We start from the raw sequence: 15,105 nt of genomic DNA on the forward strand, positions 1-15,105 counted from the left end.
GTCCACAGGATGATTAAGGCAGTTGAAGGTTTCATTAATAATACAGGTGCAGATTTGCCAGGAGGGTTAACCTAACAGTAGGGATCCCCATTAGTTGCTACATCCATCTCCTCCCTCATGCAAGTTGGAGCTGTGTCCCCTTCTATTAATGGATATTATTAATCCCCTGAGCCATCCAGTTCCCAGCAATGCAGTGAAATGTCATTGTTGTTTACTTCTCGAGTGTAATTTTAGCATTCTCCTCCCAGGTACTGCTCTGACAAACTGCTGTTTTTAATTGTTTATGAATTGTATTGATTCAGGTTTCATACTTACATCACTTGCCAATTCATTTGCTTTCTTGGCATTTTGATAAGCTGGAGTGATCATAGCAGGAAAGCTTCCTTTCCCTCTGCGTTCTTCATACTCATCCATATAATCCTGAAGAAAATTCAGAGTGTTTACTCATCATAAATGAGCAGGTGGGACTTTCGGTGATTTCACAAAGCCCCATAGTCCTTGTTAGTAGGAAAGTTCATTACTTCACTTTATTCCTTTTTTATGAAAAAGAAAATAAAATGACCAACTCTAAGAATAAAACCACCCATTAAATTTATTGTGCCTGTAAAATTACTCTTGTTGCATTGCAAGAGAAATTTAGGTAGCAACTAGCCGTGGTCAAGATAGCATCCAAGTATACAATGATATACATCCTTCTAATCTCACTTCAGCTCTTACAGAGATGATATCTGCTAGTCCCTCTATGTGTCAATATATGTTTCCCTGGAAAACTATAAAAGAATCTAATGGTTTGGGCAGCCAGGAGATTTGCTTAAACTTTCCAAGTTTAGTGTACGGTTGACCTTCCTTTGTAATGTGACAGAAGTCTCTTGATCTTTCCATGGCTATCTCACATCATAACTGACCAAAAATAATATTTCTCTAGTGTAGTGATATATTTTGAAGAGGGATTCATAAATATCTAGATATTTCTGCCTCATGAAAGTGGTAAACCCCTTAGGGAACAAAATCACAAAACGCCATTTGCTTGATTTAAAAAAAAAAAATTGTTGCAGGATTAATACTGTTAAGTCTATCTATAAATAAGTTTACATGTAAATGTTTGACAATTTGAAAAGCCTTTTGATAATTTAATAACAAAACACTGGACTACGTCAAAGTTTTCTATGGCAAGATCTGGGGAGAACAGAGTAAGTACACAAACAAGTAAGATACAGCGTAATGTGTCTTCTCTGTAATATTTTGTAAATCCTTTGTAGTAAAGAGCCAATTTAAGCGAAAAAAGAATGTGTAGCATGTCAAGAATGTCATGGAGAGCACAGATAGAAAGGACTATAAATATTTGGGGTATCTCTTGTGACTTCTCAATGCAAAACAATCCATTGCATGTCATTTTGTGCACCATCAATGTCACATGATAAGATAGGTCATATCATAAATTTGTGAACCATATAATGTAATTATAGTTATAGCATCTAAATTATTCTATAAACAGGTGCAGAAAACGAAAAAATATCCTTGACTAATCAGCTGAGTTAGTTTTTTAAAATGCCATTGGTGAGTTTGTCTTCTTCAGACTAACTTGCCATTTTCTTTTTCTTACAGTATTTTCAAATTTTCTTACAGTATTTTCAAAGTTCTGGAAAATAAATTTTAGCCACCTCTAAGTTTTTTTTTTTAAATATGAACAAAACAGGTGTTCAGCACACAGGAATTTTACAGTAAGATTCCTTAAATTGTCTCATGTTATATATAGATCTGTATGATGTACCCTCATGATCTCAACAGTTATAAAGCTAATCCCTTTACCCATGTTAAGTCACTCATGCTTCACTCAGAGAGATCCACTAATTTCAGTGCCTCTATTTTATTTGAATAAAAATATCGGAATACAATCTATGAAGATTAAAACTCAAATTAAATTTGAAGTCTGTGACTGAAGTTTCAAAGATACTTTCAAAGAAAAAAACCTTAAATTAATTCTAAAGATAGCAGTAATTGAAATGCTTGAATGCAGTGCTTGAAATGAAATGCTTGAAAACGCAATTAGTGCTTTTTCAAATTCATTTTATTTGTTTATTCTTACTAAAACTTGCAGTAGCTCAAAAGACAGAAACTAATTGAAGGCTTCAATGCTACATATTCTAAACTCATATTATTCAAGGATGGTTTGCTTTTCACATATTAGAAGATGTAGGTTTGGACAGAAGAAGTGAAGAAACATAAAACTCCCAAGTGTCTTAGGACAATACATTCCCTGTTCCTTCATTTCTCCAAAATATATGGATCTCATGAGGAGCTAGGATGAAAAACCAAAGACTAACCATACAGGTTTTTTTATACAAAAACACTATTCAATTCCTTTCAAATTCCCTTTAGCTGTATTCAGTTCTATTTAACTGTACTATTTCCCTAACTTAACTGGAATAGAACTTTGGATGCATTTTGGGAGACCATAAAAAAAAATTGCATTCCCTTAAAAATGAAATAAAAGCAAAATTAATGACACAGACCAAAACAGAACTAAAGCCTACTTGGTTCCACGAATGCAGAACTACAACATGTCTAGCCTACAATACCACTTTTGCAGAAAAGCTGAAATCTAAGAGATTGTGTATGATCTTCAGTGCCATTTGCACGCATTTAGAGATGCAAAGCTTCTAAGATTTCTAAAAATACTGGCAGGGAAAAGACGCTTAACTACCTATTAACTTTCTACCATTTCACAGCCCTTTTACTTTTTCACCTAACTGAATTTATATTTTATTTCTCATGGAATGGGAAAGTTTTCACAAGTAAACTCATTTCAGTCTGACACATAACACCACCACAATAGACATGTATAGTCCATACATGCACACAGATAAAATTTGCCAGGGTAAGGCTTACCTTTTGGAATGATCCTACCATAAGGATCAAGCAGTGACAATGCACGAACCTTATAGTCTCATCTTGTAAGTGCCAATACAGAACACATTACACATTCAGGGCACGGTGCTGTTGCACACCATCTTTTCCTTTGAAACCTTGCTTTCTTATACAGGAAAGCAAAGTGAAAATAGGTTCCACTGCAGTTTCTAAAGTCTTGACCAATCAGCCATATTAATAATCAACATCAGCATGGCTATCTCTCGGATGTTGCATACCTGTCCACATTGATCAACATTTTCTCTTGCAAAAGTAACATCTGTTCCAGCTGTATGGCTTGCTTTTCCCTTGATCTCTTTTTCATATCTTTGATGATACTTTACCTAACAGGAAAAAAAGAAAAGGAGAAGAATCATCTGGATGAGTTTAGTCTGGTACACAGACGCTGCATAATAAATAACAATCAACGACACGTACATGTTGACAATAAAAGATTCTCAAAATCCCATTGCCACCAATATATAGAAGTCAAATATGCCACTTGGAGATATAAAAACAAAAAGAGTGTTGTACTTTTTAGGAATGCACTAGGAACATGGGACTCGCCATTTCAACCCAGACCCAGTTTGTCTGGGTTGTCTGTTCCCTGCTTGTCAGTGGCTAATCCCTCATGCTCCAGCAGGTTAAAAAAATAGAACTGATTGTAATGTAAATTCAGGGTTACCACAGCGCACTTTTTTTACCACAGGGTCATCTGAACACCATTAATAAATGGGCTTGTTTCTGAAAGACACTGATCTCCTCAATGATCAAGGGAATTTTAAGCAATCAACCTTTAAGTTTAGACAAAGATTTGCACTACCTTTGCTAAGTCAAAATAGCACCTATAACCTGATGCTGCCCTTTAATCACCATGTGTGTTTGCTGACATAAATGAAGGGTTTTCCACAGATCAAAGGCAAACAAAAACATTCAAATGTTTTACAGTCAGTTGCTTCTGCCTTCAAAATTACAGATCTCTTCTTATTTTCCTCAGTGACTCTTAATAACGTTTTAAATTCACTTCCATTGAGTTAGCACAATACGTTATCTTCTCCAACAAAAAGAGCTTTCCTTTCAGTCTCCAGTGACAAAACACAATTAACTGTACATTTTGAAGCAATACCGATATCCTTTTACAATGCATTTTAAACAACAGAGGGGTGTTGTGGTTTTGCTATGTTTGGAGAGAGAAAGCAAACCAATAAAGATCAGTACACCAAGGAGTTAAAAAACGCCACAACAGTAAGGAGAGGAAAATGAATGGAATAGAAAGCTGTATTTATGAATCCATACCTATGTCAAACGTATGCACATATTTATATCTGTGTGTATATACTTTATATATACAATTGCTATTCAAGAAGCTAATTTCTTGCATAAATAAAAGCCTTATCCTGCAACAGCACAAAAGACGGAATAGGAGAATGAACTGCAGGGACCCACTGGGAGCATGGAAAGTCACGGCAAAGCAGAGCTCTGCAAACACAGTCCTCCCCTGATACAAAGTCACCCAGAAATATTGTGTAAATTAGAGTTGCACTTCTGCCCATCTAACTCATATTGGGTTGGGCAGAATGAAATCAAAGACCTCCAGCTGACTCCTTATTGTCTTTCTTCTCGGTTGTATGCAACAGGAGGCTGGGTAAAGGGGACACTTTTGCCCACAAAAATCCACAGTGTTGATTCACAAATAAAATGTCTTATTTTCTCCTTGTGCATAAACCTCAACTTTGGCCCTGCAAAGGACAATCACTTGAAAATCTGTTTATGAAGTCTACTGCTAGCATAACTCCACAGTGCTCATGGAATTTCTGCCAGTAAACATTTTAATCCAAAATTTGTGGAGGAATTTATTCTTTTCTTCCCAAAAACAGACTTTGCTTTGGACACTTACATCACTGGCTAATTCATTCGCTCTCTTGGCTATTTGATAAGCTGGAGTGATCATAGCTGGAAAGCTGCCTTTCCCTTTCCGTTCTTCAAAGTCTTCTGTGTATTTCAACTGTAAAAGTCCAAGACAGTTCAGGATTAATCAGATTAAATGTATCTTGATTGCACACATGATCGATTCTTAAATTTGCAAAGTCAGGTGTTTGATGACTGTCATCTGCCAAACGGAAGATGAACTATGAAGTCTGAATCTTTACAACGTAGTCTTTAACTACATCGCTTACCTTCTGTAGGACCTCTGTGCCTCGTTCAGGGTATAGGATGGATCACAGTTTTTTAAAGAAAATAATAAAGCTGTCTGCAAGAATTTGTATTAGTGTCAGGCAGCTTCTTTACTTTGCATGGCACCCAGTTGCTGGGTATAGAACAGACTAGTTCTCTGCCTTCAGTTCTGACAGCCAGCTAGTCCCTAAAATAGCCTAGAACTGAATATTGTCTTTATAACTGGAAGTATTAAATACTTGATGGTAAAATGAGTCTGCCTTTAAAATATTAATTTTTTACTTTTTTTTGTGTTCATATTTCTAAGTGATGTAAGAGTCACTTGCAGAGTCAAAAACAGGTCAACTTATTTTGTTTCACTTACGTCACTTGAAAGCTGTGCTCCAGCCTTTGCGTGAAGTATATCTGGAGTGTCTACAACGGAGGTGAACTTCGAAACTCTCTCTTCATGTCCCCGCTTATATTCTACCTGAGGGAGAAAACGTATAAAATAAATATTACGAGCAATGAGCAGCTAATATGCATTTTCTTTCAGAAGGCTTCAAGAGAAAACGAGCAACAGCAGTCATGACACTCCCCACCGTACAGTCAAGCTATTAGTATATTTAAGGCCCAATTTCCTTAAAGTGAATGCCAGAAGCAGACAGAAAGGGACCCAAATAATCAAATTTCCAAATTATACTAGATTTATGTGAGCCATACATTTGATTAAAATAGTCATTAACGGCCCAAAACACTAAGATCATACTGCAATGACAATGCAGACAGTGTATGCAGAAAACAATGCAATACTTTGAAATAATTTCTACAGGATTTTATCTTTTTCAGTTGAATTGTTATTTTTATAAATAAGCAATTTTCTGTGCATATATTTAAAGTAGCTTGTATATTAATTAAATTCAATATTACAGTATTTTTATTTAATATTATGGTATTTAACTTCAAATAATAAGGAAAGCAAAAAACATCAGATGTAAATGAATAGATTAATAAAGGCATAAAGTGAAAATAAAGGTAATGAAGTAAATAAAAATTTCAGGGTGATTCACAATCTCTTTCAGCTTGTGCTACATTACAGAAAAAGTTGTGACATCTTTCAGGAAATATCTATATCGCCATTTATCCTATATTATTGTCTTCCCAGGCCAAGTAGTTTGTTAACCCTATTTCCTGCATCATGTTAAAGTTTGCTCACTTCGTAGAATTAACAGTACAACAAATATCCATCATAGAACATACTGTCTGAAGTGAATGGCCTAAACACAGGATTCTCCAAATTCAGAAGTCTAACATACAATTAAAAAAACTGTGACTTACGTTACTGCTTAGTTGGGTGGCTCTCTTAGCAACCTGATAACCTGGAGTGATCATAGCAGGAAAGCTGCCTTTGCCTCTCCGTGGCTCATATTCTTCTGTATATTGAAACTAGAAAATTAACATTTTTTGTTTTATTGTTGCAGAAGAACCCACTGTAGTTTAATGTGATTCCTCTTTTAATGCCTGCTTCCTAAAAGTATTTCCATCATGTTTTTCCATCATGACTTCTGCTTGACTGAGGGAAACACCACTGCCTGCTATGTCAGGATATAATCAAGGTCACTTCAGATATCATTGGTCAGTCAGTTCTTCTCAATTACATAAATATATAAATGTGTGATTTCTAGGATAAGCAATAACGTTGTTATGTGACTTTAATCACTTACATGGTTAAATACTGTTATTGACAGAAGTAAACATGTCTGTCTCTCCTTTGGCAACATCACACCAAAGGTTGGCTTTGATGCAGTGGTAAGTCTTCAGAATACGATAGACCATGACAATAAAGCTATTCCAAACATGAGCCCACTTACATCACTCAGAGTCTTCTGTGCCTGTGTTATCCTGACCATCTCGGGATCTGGGATGGTTCCTGAGTACCATGATTTTCCCTCCTCATAGGCAGCATAGTAAGCATTCTACAAAACAAAAATTAAATAAATACCAATCTTCACCAGTGTTTTAATACACAAACAGCTGATATGACAGAAAAAAGGAAACACACACAATGCTGTGGAAGTGAAATTTACTCTCTGCAGACGTACAACACAAGGCCTACACTCCACATATGTTCAGAATTCCAGGGCAGAGCTTGTATAACAAGAACTGACATGAAGATGTCAGGATCTAGGATGCTAAAGTAAGACTCAAATCATTCCCCTTAGGAATCAGACCACTTGTTGTGAAGCTTCAGTGTCAGTAGACACGTTGAGTATGGCTGTATGTGTAGCAGTCCGAACAGCTAACTGTATAGATACACTCTTCCTTCCTCATCTTCTGATTCTTGCACTCTAAGCTATAAATAAGTTATGCTGCCTTGAAAAGTACAGCCAAATGAGAAGCAATGGCTTTTTCAGCATTGAAATGCTGTGAAGTAAAACCCTAACAATCAGGACTGCCAAGGCCTGTCTTCTGCAGGCTAGTGGCTTGGAGACTTGAGGGATATTTCTTACCTGGGTGGCCAGTTGTTGGGCTTTATAGGCAGCTTCAATTTCTCTGGACCTTACATCCCATTGAAACACTGATTTGAATTGTTCACCCTCTTCTCGATATTTTATCTAAAAAAAAAATTGACTTGGTATTAGCAATTTGTTAGTGCAGAGTAACACACCCCCATCTTAGGGGAAGAACAAGAAGGGAGACAAACAAGGTGAACACAGTCTCTTAGTCCACAGTGATACAGAGTCTGCATGAACTGCAGCAACAGAAGGAGATGAATGCAAGACAAAACGACAAAAACAGTGCAATTCCCACCATAACAAATCCACTTCAGTGCCTGCTAGTTTTGGCTGCACTTTAAACCAGCCTAAAGGAAGGCTACTTCCAAAAACACCTCCACCCCTACTAAGCGACCCTTCTTCTTGTCTATCACACACTGACACCATCAGACAGGCAGCCATGGGGCAAATTAGATCAGGGAATTAGTACGTAGCCTTTGCTGTGTTAGCTTTCAGCTATGTTAGTTCCTTCATCTGCCTCACTGCAAAAATCATCAATAGCAAGACAAGAGCATCAATGTGAGTGCACAGAACTAATTCTCTGGGCAGCAGCACCAACACGAGTCAGTTTAAGATGATTTACTCTAGTCCTAGTGTTTACCTGTGTCTCTCTGTTAGATCTGCAATTACTGCAGACCAGCCTAGTTTTGTGTGCCAACTAATAATTTCACCCTGAAGACATATCTATATATGATATGAATGCAGAAAGCAAGGAATTGTGACAAGCACACCCGATCCACCAAATCTCCACAGCCCGTAAGAAAATACGAACCACCTTCTGAGAGCTTGCAAAACTCTCCATCTTTTCCTCCTTCTTCCTCTTTAGACCAACGCCACTTACATCCTGCTTATGTACAAAGAGGCAACATAGCCTGTAGCTCTACACAATGCAAAGGCTACATAAGTACTTCCTTCATGCCACCCATTCTTAGCAAAGGAGTTTTCATGGAAGAGAAGTTCGCATTTAGCCCTAAGGTCAAAACTCTAATTCACACCTGGCTTCTACCTAAGATTTCTGTTATTATTGGAGCTGCACATCTGTAAAGGAGCAGCATATTAGACCCAGAATGAGGAATGAAGTTCTGAAAGAATAATTCAGTCTTTAGATAATACTTTTGGGGGAAATAATCTATGAGGATTGAAATCCCCGAGAAATTTTAGGCAGAACATATCAATGAAGCATTAGATGAAAGAACTATTACCTGGTGAGCAATATTCCACTCTCCTATTTCCCTGCACAGTGTCCACAAAGTATCATGACTGTGTAAATGTAAATTACCACTGTATTTAGTCCTGGGTCATCATTTTCCTACTGTTACTTTTATCATGACAGCATACAGAAATCCAACTGAAATCACTGGTCTGTTATACAAGTCACTCTACAGATGCAAAAAATAACACTCCCTGTCCTGAAGAGTGCAAAATCTAAACTGATCAGACAGAAAAATCACTGAGCATGTGTATCATTATTCCAATTTTACAAATTAAGTACAGAGGTACAGAGAGGTGAATGATTTGTCTGCTCACATAGAAAATCTGTAGATGGAGTGAGCTGAATTTTTTATCTCTGCATTCGAGTCGGTGTCTCAATATAAGACTTATGTGAGAACATCATGTTAGGATTGAAGAAACATGCTACATTTTCTGCATAAGAAATAATCTTACCTAAAAACCCCCAACAAACTACAGTAGCAATTGAAACCTTTTTCCAAGTTAGCATTATTTTATACATTTACCAACGAAAAAGTTTTCCTGCACTCAAAATTTCTACAGAAGTACTCCCTTTAAGTAAGTACTGCAGAATCAGCTTCTTTACTACCCTTAGCAATTTTCTGTCTGGAGCAGAACCTCATTATGTGATTGAAAAGCACAGAAGGTGCTTTAGGTGTAAAAAACAAGGGAAAGTGATCTTTGAGCTATAATTTGTCTGGCGTGTATATTCACATGCACTGGAAGTATCAGAGTCTCATATCACTCCCTAAAACCAGAAATAGAACCTGCAGTAATCCCAAACTCATTCCTGACCAGATCTGTCACACACAGTTTAAAGTAAGTGTGATACTCACTACGGAAATAGTTACTGCCTATGATGTTGCAAAAACTGCTGCATAAGAATACTGTACAAGAATGATAAAAGATACAGCGTTTGATAAAGACTATTAACATATATCAACTTTGTACAGCTAATACAGAACATCGGAATGAACTTAATACACTATAATCTCAGAAATACAACTTCCTTCTTTTATTTTAACGATGGCTAATCACATTGAAACACATTGGTTTACTTAGCCATGCAATGAATAGCACCGTTTTGGAGAATCAAAAGACACGACATTCAAGAAAACAGTATTACACGTGGAAGTGAGATAGCTATCAATTATTGGCTGTTTCTGTGTTTCTCGTTTCATGAAATTCTTAGAAATGCAAGTTTGAAACAAATGTATCTGGAGGAAAACGATGCAAGGCAGAAAAGAATGGCATTTGAAAAGAAAGAGGACTTTGAGCACCCCTAGAGGTTCGCCGGGGCACAGCAGCCTTTTCCAGGCTAGATGCAGTGAAAAGGGCATGGAACACGGAAAGCAATTCCATCCTTAACGCTTCAGCAAAACATTTTCAGCAAAACCATACAAAGTTCCCTGGACTTCGTGTTTTCTCACAAAAAGGAAATAGCATCTCAGGTTAGTCAGAATTACTTGACAAAGTATTTATAAGAACTTTTGCCTGCATCCTACTGAGATAGAATTTAATTTTTGTTTTGTGCCCTTTAGTATCAGTTTCAGAAGAGATCATAAAGCAAGCAGGTCATTCTTGTTTCAAATGGCTGTGTAAGCCCCCATGATTCTGTTACTAAGTTTACATAGCTCTGGGCAGTTTATGTGAGCAATGTTTCCATGTAGATTATCAGATACGGCAGGGGAGAAACTGCTATCCATTTTTGTTCCTGAAAGCTGAAGCAAATTCAGATTTAAGCTTTCCTTCTTATGAGTGAATGCATTTTAAAAATTATGATTCAAACCCAGGCTGATTTCTGACTGCTCTAAAAGAACACAGGAGGGTAAGTAAAGAATACATATCTTCTTTATGTAAAGAAACGTTTCTAGAACAAAGACACAAATATGATATCAAAATGTAAACCAAAGCTAAACACATTTGGCCCTCAAGCTTCTTACCTCACTTACCACTTCCGACAATTTTTTTGCATTTATATTTACTGGTGTCTCAAATACGCTTGTGAACGCATTGTTTTTTGGGTTATGCCTAAAAAAGGGAAGTGTAAAAGGATATTAGGAATGTATCAGACAGCCCTCCAGAAAGGTTCTCTTTGAGCACTCAAAAACACAATACCAGCCTCCACCCCTCTATACATAACTTTTCCCCCACACAGATCTCAGATTACATTCAAGTTATTATTGTATGGAGTAGGTGCCTAGAGCAAAATTAATTTTAATGATCGTCATATCAATGCTGTGTTTCTAATAACAAAAGAGAATAATAGAATAAAAAGCAACTGTCATCTCTCCTTTTTCTGCTGACAAATTTGACAGGAATTGATCATTATAAAATAAAAACTTCCTAGAACAAACTAACTCCAAAATATGCATTTTATACATTTTCCTGATGATTAGATCAACCTTGTTAACCCTTCACCACAGATTTGGAAAGCGCTGAATTTTATGGTTGGGTTTGTTTTCTTCCCACAATACTGAAATGGAACTTAATTTTATATCTCTTAACACACTGGACAAATAAGGAAGCTCTATATACAGTAACAAGAGTTTCCCATCATTTGTGATTCACATAAATCCAAAGATATGCACGAAGGCACTAACAATACATAATTTCACATCACACATGGGACCAGGCTGAGTCCAAATGCTCATCTTCTATTACATTAAAATGACTTGGCATTTTAAGCCTTTGCTTTGAAAAAAGAGAAAAGGAAACAGACTTACGCTTGACAGTAAGGCTTTTTCTCATGGCTAACAAAGTTGTTTACTGTTAACATCATCTTGCATACTTCGCAGTGAAAACAGGCTTTATGCCATGTCTGGAAATACCACAAAACAGAAACCAAACAGACATGATTTGTATTTCCTTATTATTCTGTTGAGTTTTAAATCACAGTATTGATCCTTAACATTCATTTCATGAATTTGAAGAACTCTTTCCCAAATATATGCCTATTATTAAGTCGTTTCAGTTCTGAACCCAGTTATGAGTAAAGAATTTTTGGAACCGAGAGATTTGCACTGTGTTAAAAGTGTCAGTCTATACATTTATTATAGTCCAAAATAATAAAGAAAGAGAACTGACCTGATCTATACAGTTAATCTTCTCAGCAGGGTAAACCCCATAGCCACATCTAGCACACGGCTGCACATTCATCTTGAAATCCAGAGAGTGAAAAATATATAGGTTTATACAAAAGGTTCAAAGAGTATGAAAGTGACTTTTTGGCCTGTGCAAAGCACACTCTAGACACTCCAGTCAAGGCCTTTTGCTGTGGTCAATGGCTCCCATTAAAGCTCTGAATTGAAGTCTGTTGCTCCGTTTGCTGACCTTCTGTTTCAAAGTCAGCTGCAGGCTGGCTTTTAAAGCTGCCAGTTAGTAAGAGCGGTTATTTTGGCAACTGTGTCAGTGCGTAAGGGAGGGTAGCAATATCTTTCTCTAAATAGAAGAATGAACTCACAGAAACGAATCATGTCCATGTGAATGTTAGAGTCTGATCATTTAGTATTTCAGTTTTGCTGTGAAGCCAGTTGTCATAAGCCCAAGATGAAAAGTATATACAGCAATTTATCATAATCTCTCCTCACCCTGATACACAGCAAGTGACCTCATGGAGGACTACTCTGTGTTTGGGAATAGCCTCATATTAGAAGGAGGTACCACCAGAGACGCAGGCCAGAGGTGGGTTTGGATCTTCCCGGCCTTTTGTTGGATCTAGAAGAGGTACACCATCATTGTCTCAGCCAAGTTATTTTTTTTCCCTCGGTCCCAGATCAGTTTCACATTGTATATTACGGGCAGCAGAGCAGAGTACACTCATTTCTCATGTCTTTCCGTTTCATCAACCTACCACTCCATTTCCAGGTATAGGAGGACGCACAGTGAAGCGGGCAGAGCCTCTTATCTCAAAGAGTTCCAAACATGATGGGTACAAACCCAAACATCTATCTCCTACAGGAAAAACTTCAGAAAGAAACCATTTACTTTTGAATAGAATGAACAAAGCAGCTATTTAACAGTGTTCACAAAGAGTAGACTGGCATAGATCAGAATATAAAATTTCCTTAGTCAAATAATGATAAGGAATTATTATTATGCTTGATATCAGGATTCAAGCAAGTTACTAGGGTTGTGAAGTCTGCTCTGAACAAAAGAAGTTATTAAATTCTATCAGCTACAAATGGTCAGGATTTGAGACTTAGATCTCACCTAATCATAATACTTCCAGCTGCAGGGCTCCATAACCCTGGGACACAGCTAAGAGTTATCTCAATCCAAGTAAAAGTCTACTCAGTCGTCCATGCATCTGCACCACTTCCCGTGCCTGCAGCAGTTCTGGGATATTGCTAAGCACTTTCCTTTTCCATAAATTACAAATAATTCAATCAAAATCATTTCTGTCTAAACCTTCTGGGTATGCTTATAGAGCCTCCTATTCATCTCTCCATGGAGATACGCAGTTCTGCTTAACTTATTATTACTGCTTTTACTGAATGCTGACAATGTACTGGCACAATGTACTGTCAGCAACTGGTGTGCTGAAAATAGAGTCTCTAATCTGAAGAGCAATGGGTATGGCACAAAGTCCTGAAAACACTTGAGGCCTTTCAAAGTAAGTAACTAATATCAGTGTATAAACAGATGTATTTTCATTTTTTAGAAGAAAATGTTCACAGAACATAATTTCTTGTATTAAAACAACTACTGCGTTACCTCATGCTATTCCTTTTGGGATCAGGAGCGATTTTATGTTGACTAAATTACATCACAAAAATATTTACTCTGCTTACACCTGTGAACCAAAATAATTTGGAAGTCTTCCAGTTCCCTTCTCACACAGCTTCTCATCTTGTCCCAAATTGCCATTCTGTTTATGCAAGTGACCTATATTAGGGTCACGGTGGCCAGACTGTCCCCTCCTTTTTTAGCACTGGGCACACTACCAGCTGCTGCTTCTTTGTGTTCATCCACTCCAAGAGTCACCATATTGTATATTTTCTAGATAGTCCTAGTCATCTTCCTTCTATACTGAATCCATGCTAGAGCCCTTGCCTCATACTTTGGCAAGCAAAAAGATGCATGACCTGTTCCTGTCTCAGCACGGACAATACATTGCTTGACACTCTCCTGAAATGAATTCTGAGAGATGCTGAAAGCAGGACTTCCCTGAACCACACAAAAACATAAAGACTTGGCAACTACAGGATAAATCATTCATCATTCATCCAGGAGCCACCTGAACACCAATGATAGGGACAGGACTCCCAGCCTGGAGCATCACTGTACACAGCCCATATGCACTGCACACCCAGAGAGTATAGTAGAGGTCCCTGAGAAGAATGAGACCATGTGTTCCTTCCAAGAGGCCTGTCAGACAGCTAGAAGCCCTTTATTTCACAGATAAAAGTCACTTCAAGTTCTACAAGGCCTGTTTGTTTCTTTTCACAGCTACACATATTACCGGCTTGGCTGGAAGTCAGCAAACACATTATCCAAGTTCTCCTGCTTCTCCCACATTAACAGCACGTTCAAGAAAAGAAGTCACAATGCCCTACGCAGCTACTATCTTTCCCAGACGCCTACTTCCCTCACATCCATCGTGCACCAGTTCTGCTGGAGTCTACTGAAGACTTCCCCATTTCCAAGCCCCTCAAAACTGTCCTGTTGCATGGTCTGTTCTTCACCACCCTGGATTAAAACTGAGTTGCTAACAGAAAAGAGATTTTATTGAAAAACAAGCATTGTATGGTCTCATTACAAAGTACGCACTGCATTTTGATCTTGTAAGGAATTAAATCATGAAACCAGCACAAGTTTGTTATCTTGACAAATCTTAGCAAGACATTTTCTCTTCAGTTAAAAGCTCATTGTGGCTTTTTTCCTCCTTTAGTAAGGCCCCATAAAGGCTTTTTGATATCAATGAAAATCTTAAAAGGCTTTACTTAACAGTAGAACCTTAATCAATGTGGTTTAAAAGTACTGCAGTTACTTGTAAAGTACAAGGAGACAGCACCTTGAAAGTGCAAATTAGTAGGAAGAAACATTGTTACCTCTCCAACCTCCTTAAATTCATTGAATTAACCGCATAGAAAACTTGAAGCACGTCTGCATCCTGAATCTGAATCTAAAAGGCACGCATTAGTTACACAAAGTAACCTCTTAACGGACATTCAAGTCAGATCCACCTTCTCTGTCACTCCTGAATCGTGACTGTGTCCTTCCAGCCACATGAATAGCGGGAAGCCAGACAGCACAA

The 15,105-nt window shown here is 37.5% G+C and overlaps 1 protein-coding gene across 2 annotated transcripts in view; it reads right to left on the reverse strand.

The window, feature by feature from the left end:
* The window catches only part of NRAP (nebulin related anchoring protein), a 53,297-nt gene extending 41,100 nt beyond the window's left edge, over positions 1 to 12,197 (reverse strand). Inside the window, exons 1-10 of one of the 2 annotated variants that reach the window (XM_054205089.1) lie at positions 11,934 to 12,197; positions 11,573 to 11,667; positions 10,799 to 10,877; positions 7,572 to 7,676; positions 6,933 to 7,037; positions 6,400 to 6,507; positions 5,447 to 5,551; positions 4,805 to 4,912; positions 3,147 to 3,251; positions 316 to 420 (exon numbers count right to left, since the gene is read on the reverse strand). In XM_054205089.1, the coding sequence (XP_054061064.1) occupies positions 316 to 420; positions 3,147 to 3,251; positions 4,805 to 4,912; positions 5,447 to 5,551; positions 6,400 to 6,507; positions 6,933 to 7,037; positions 7,572 to 7,676; positions 10,799 to 10,877; positions 11,573 to 11,667; positions 11,934 to 12,005 (987 nt within the window). In that variant the 5' untranslated portion in view covers positions 12,006 to 12,197. Of the gene's footprint in view, positions 1 to 315; positions 421 to 3,146; positions 3,252 to 4,804; positions 4,913 to 5,446; positions 5,552 to 6,399; positions 6,508 to 6,932; positions 7,038 to 7,571; positions 7,677 to 10,789; positions 10,878 to 11,572; positions 11,668 to 11,933 lie in introns of both variants that reach the window. The other variant, XM_054205088.1, reaches the window with a different exon arrangement.
* Between the last annotated feature and the right edge of the window lie 2,908 nt (positions 12,198 to 15,105).

This window comes from Rissa tridactyla, chromosome 6 (assembly GCF_028500815.1).
Source record: "Rissa tridactyla isolate bRisTri1 chromosome 6, bRisTri1.patW.cur.20221130, whole genome shotgun sequence".
In the NCBI taxonomy this organism is placed as follows: domain Eukaryota; kingdom Metazoa; phylum Chordata; class Aves; order Charadriiformes; family Laridae; genus Rissa; species Rissa tridactyla.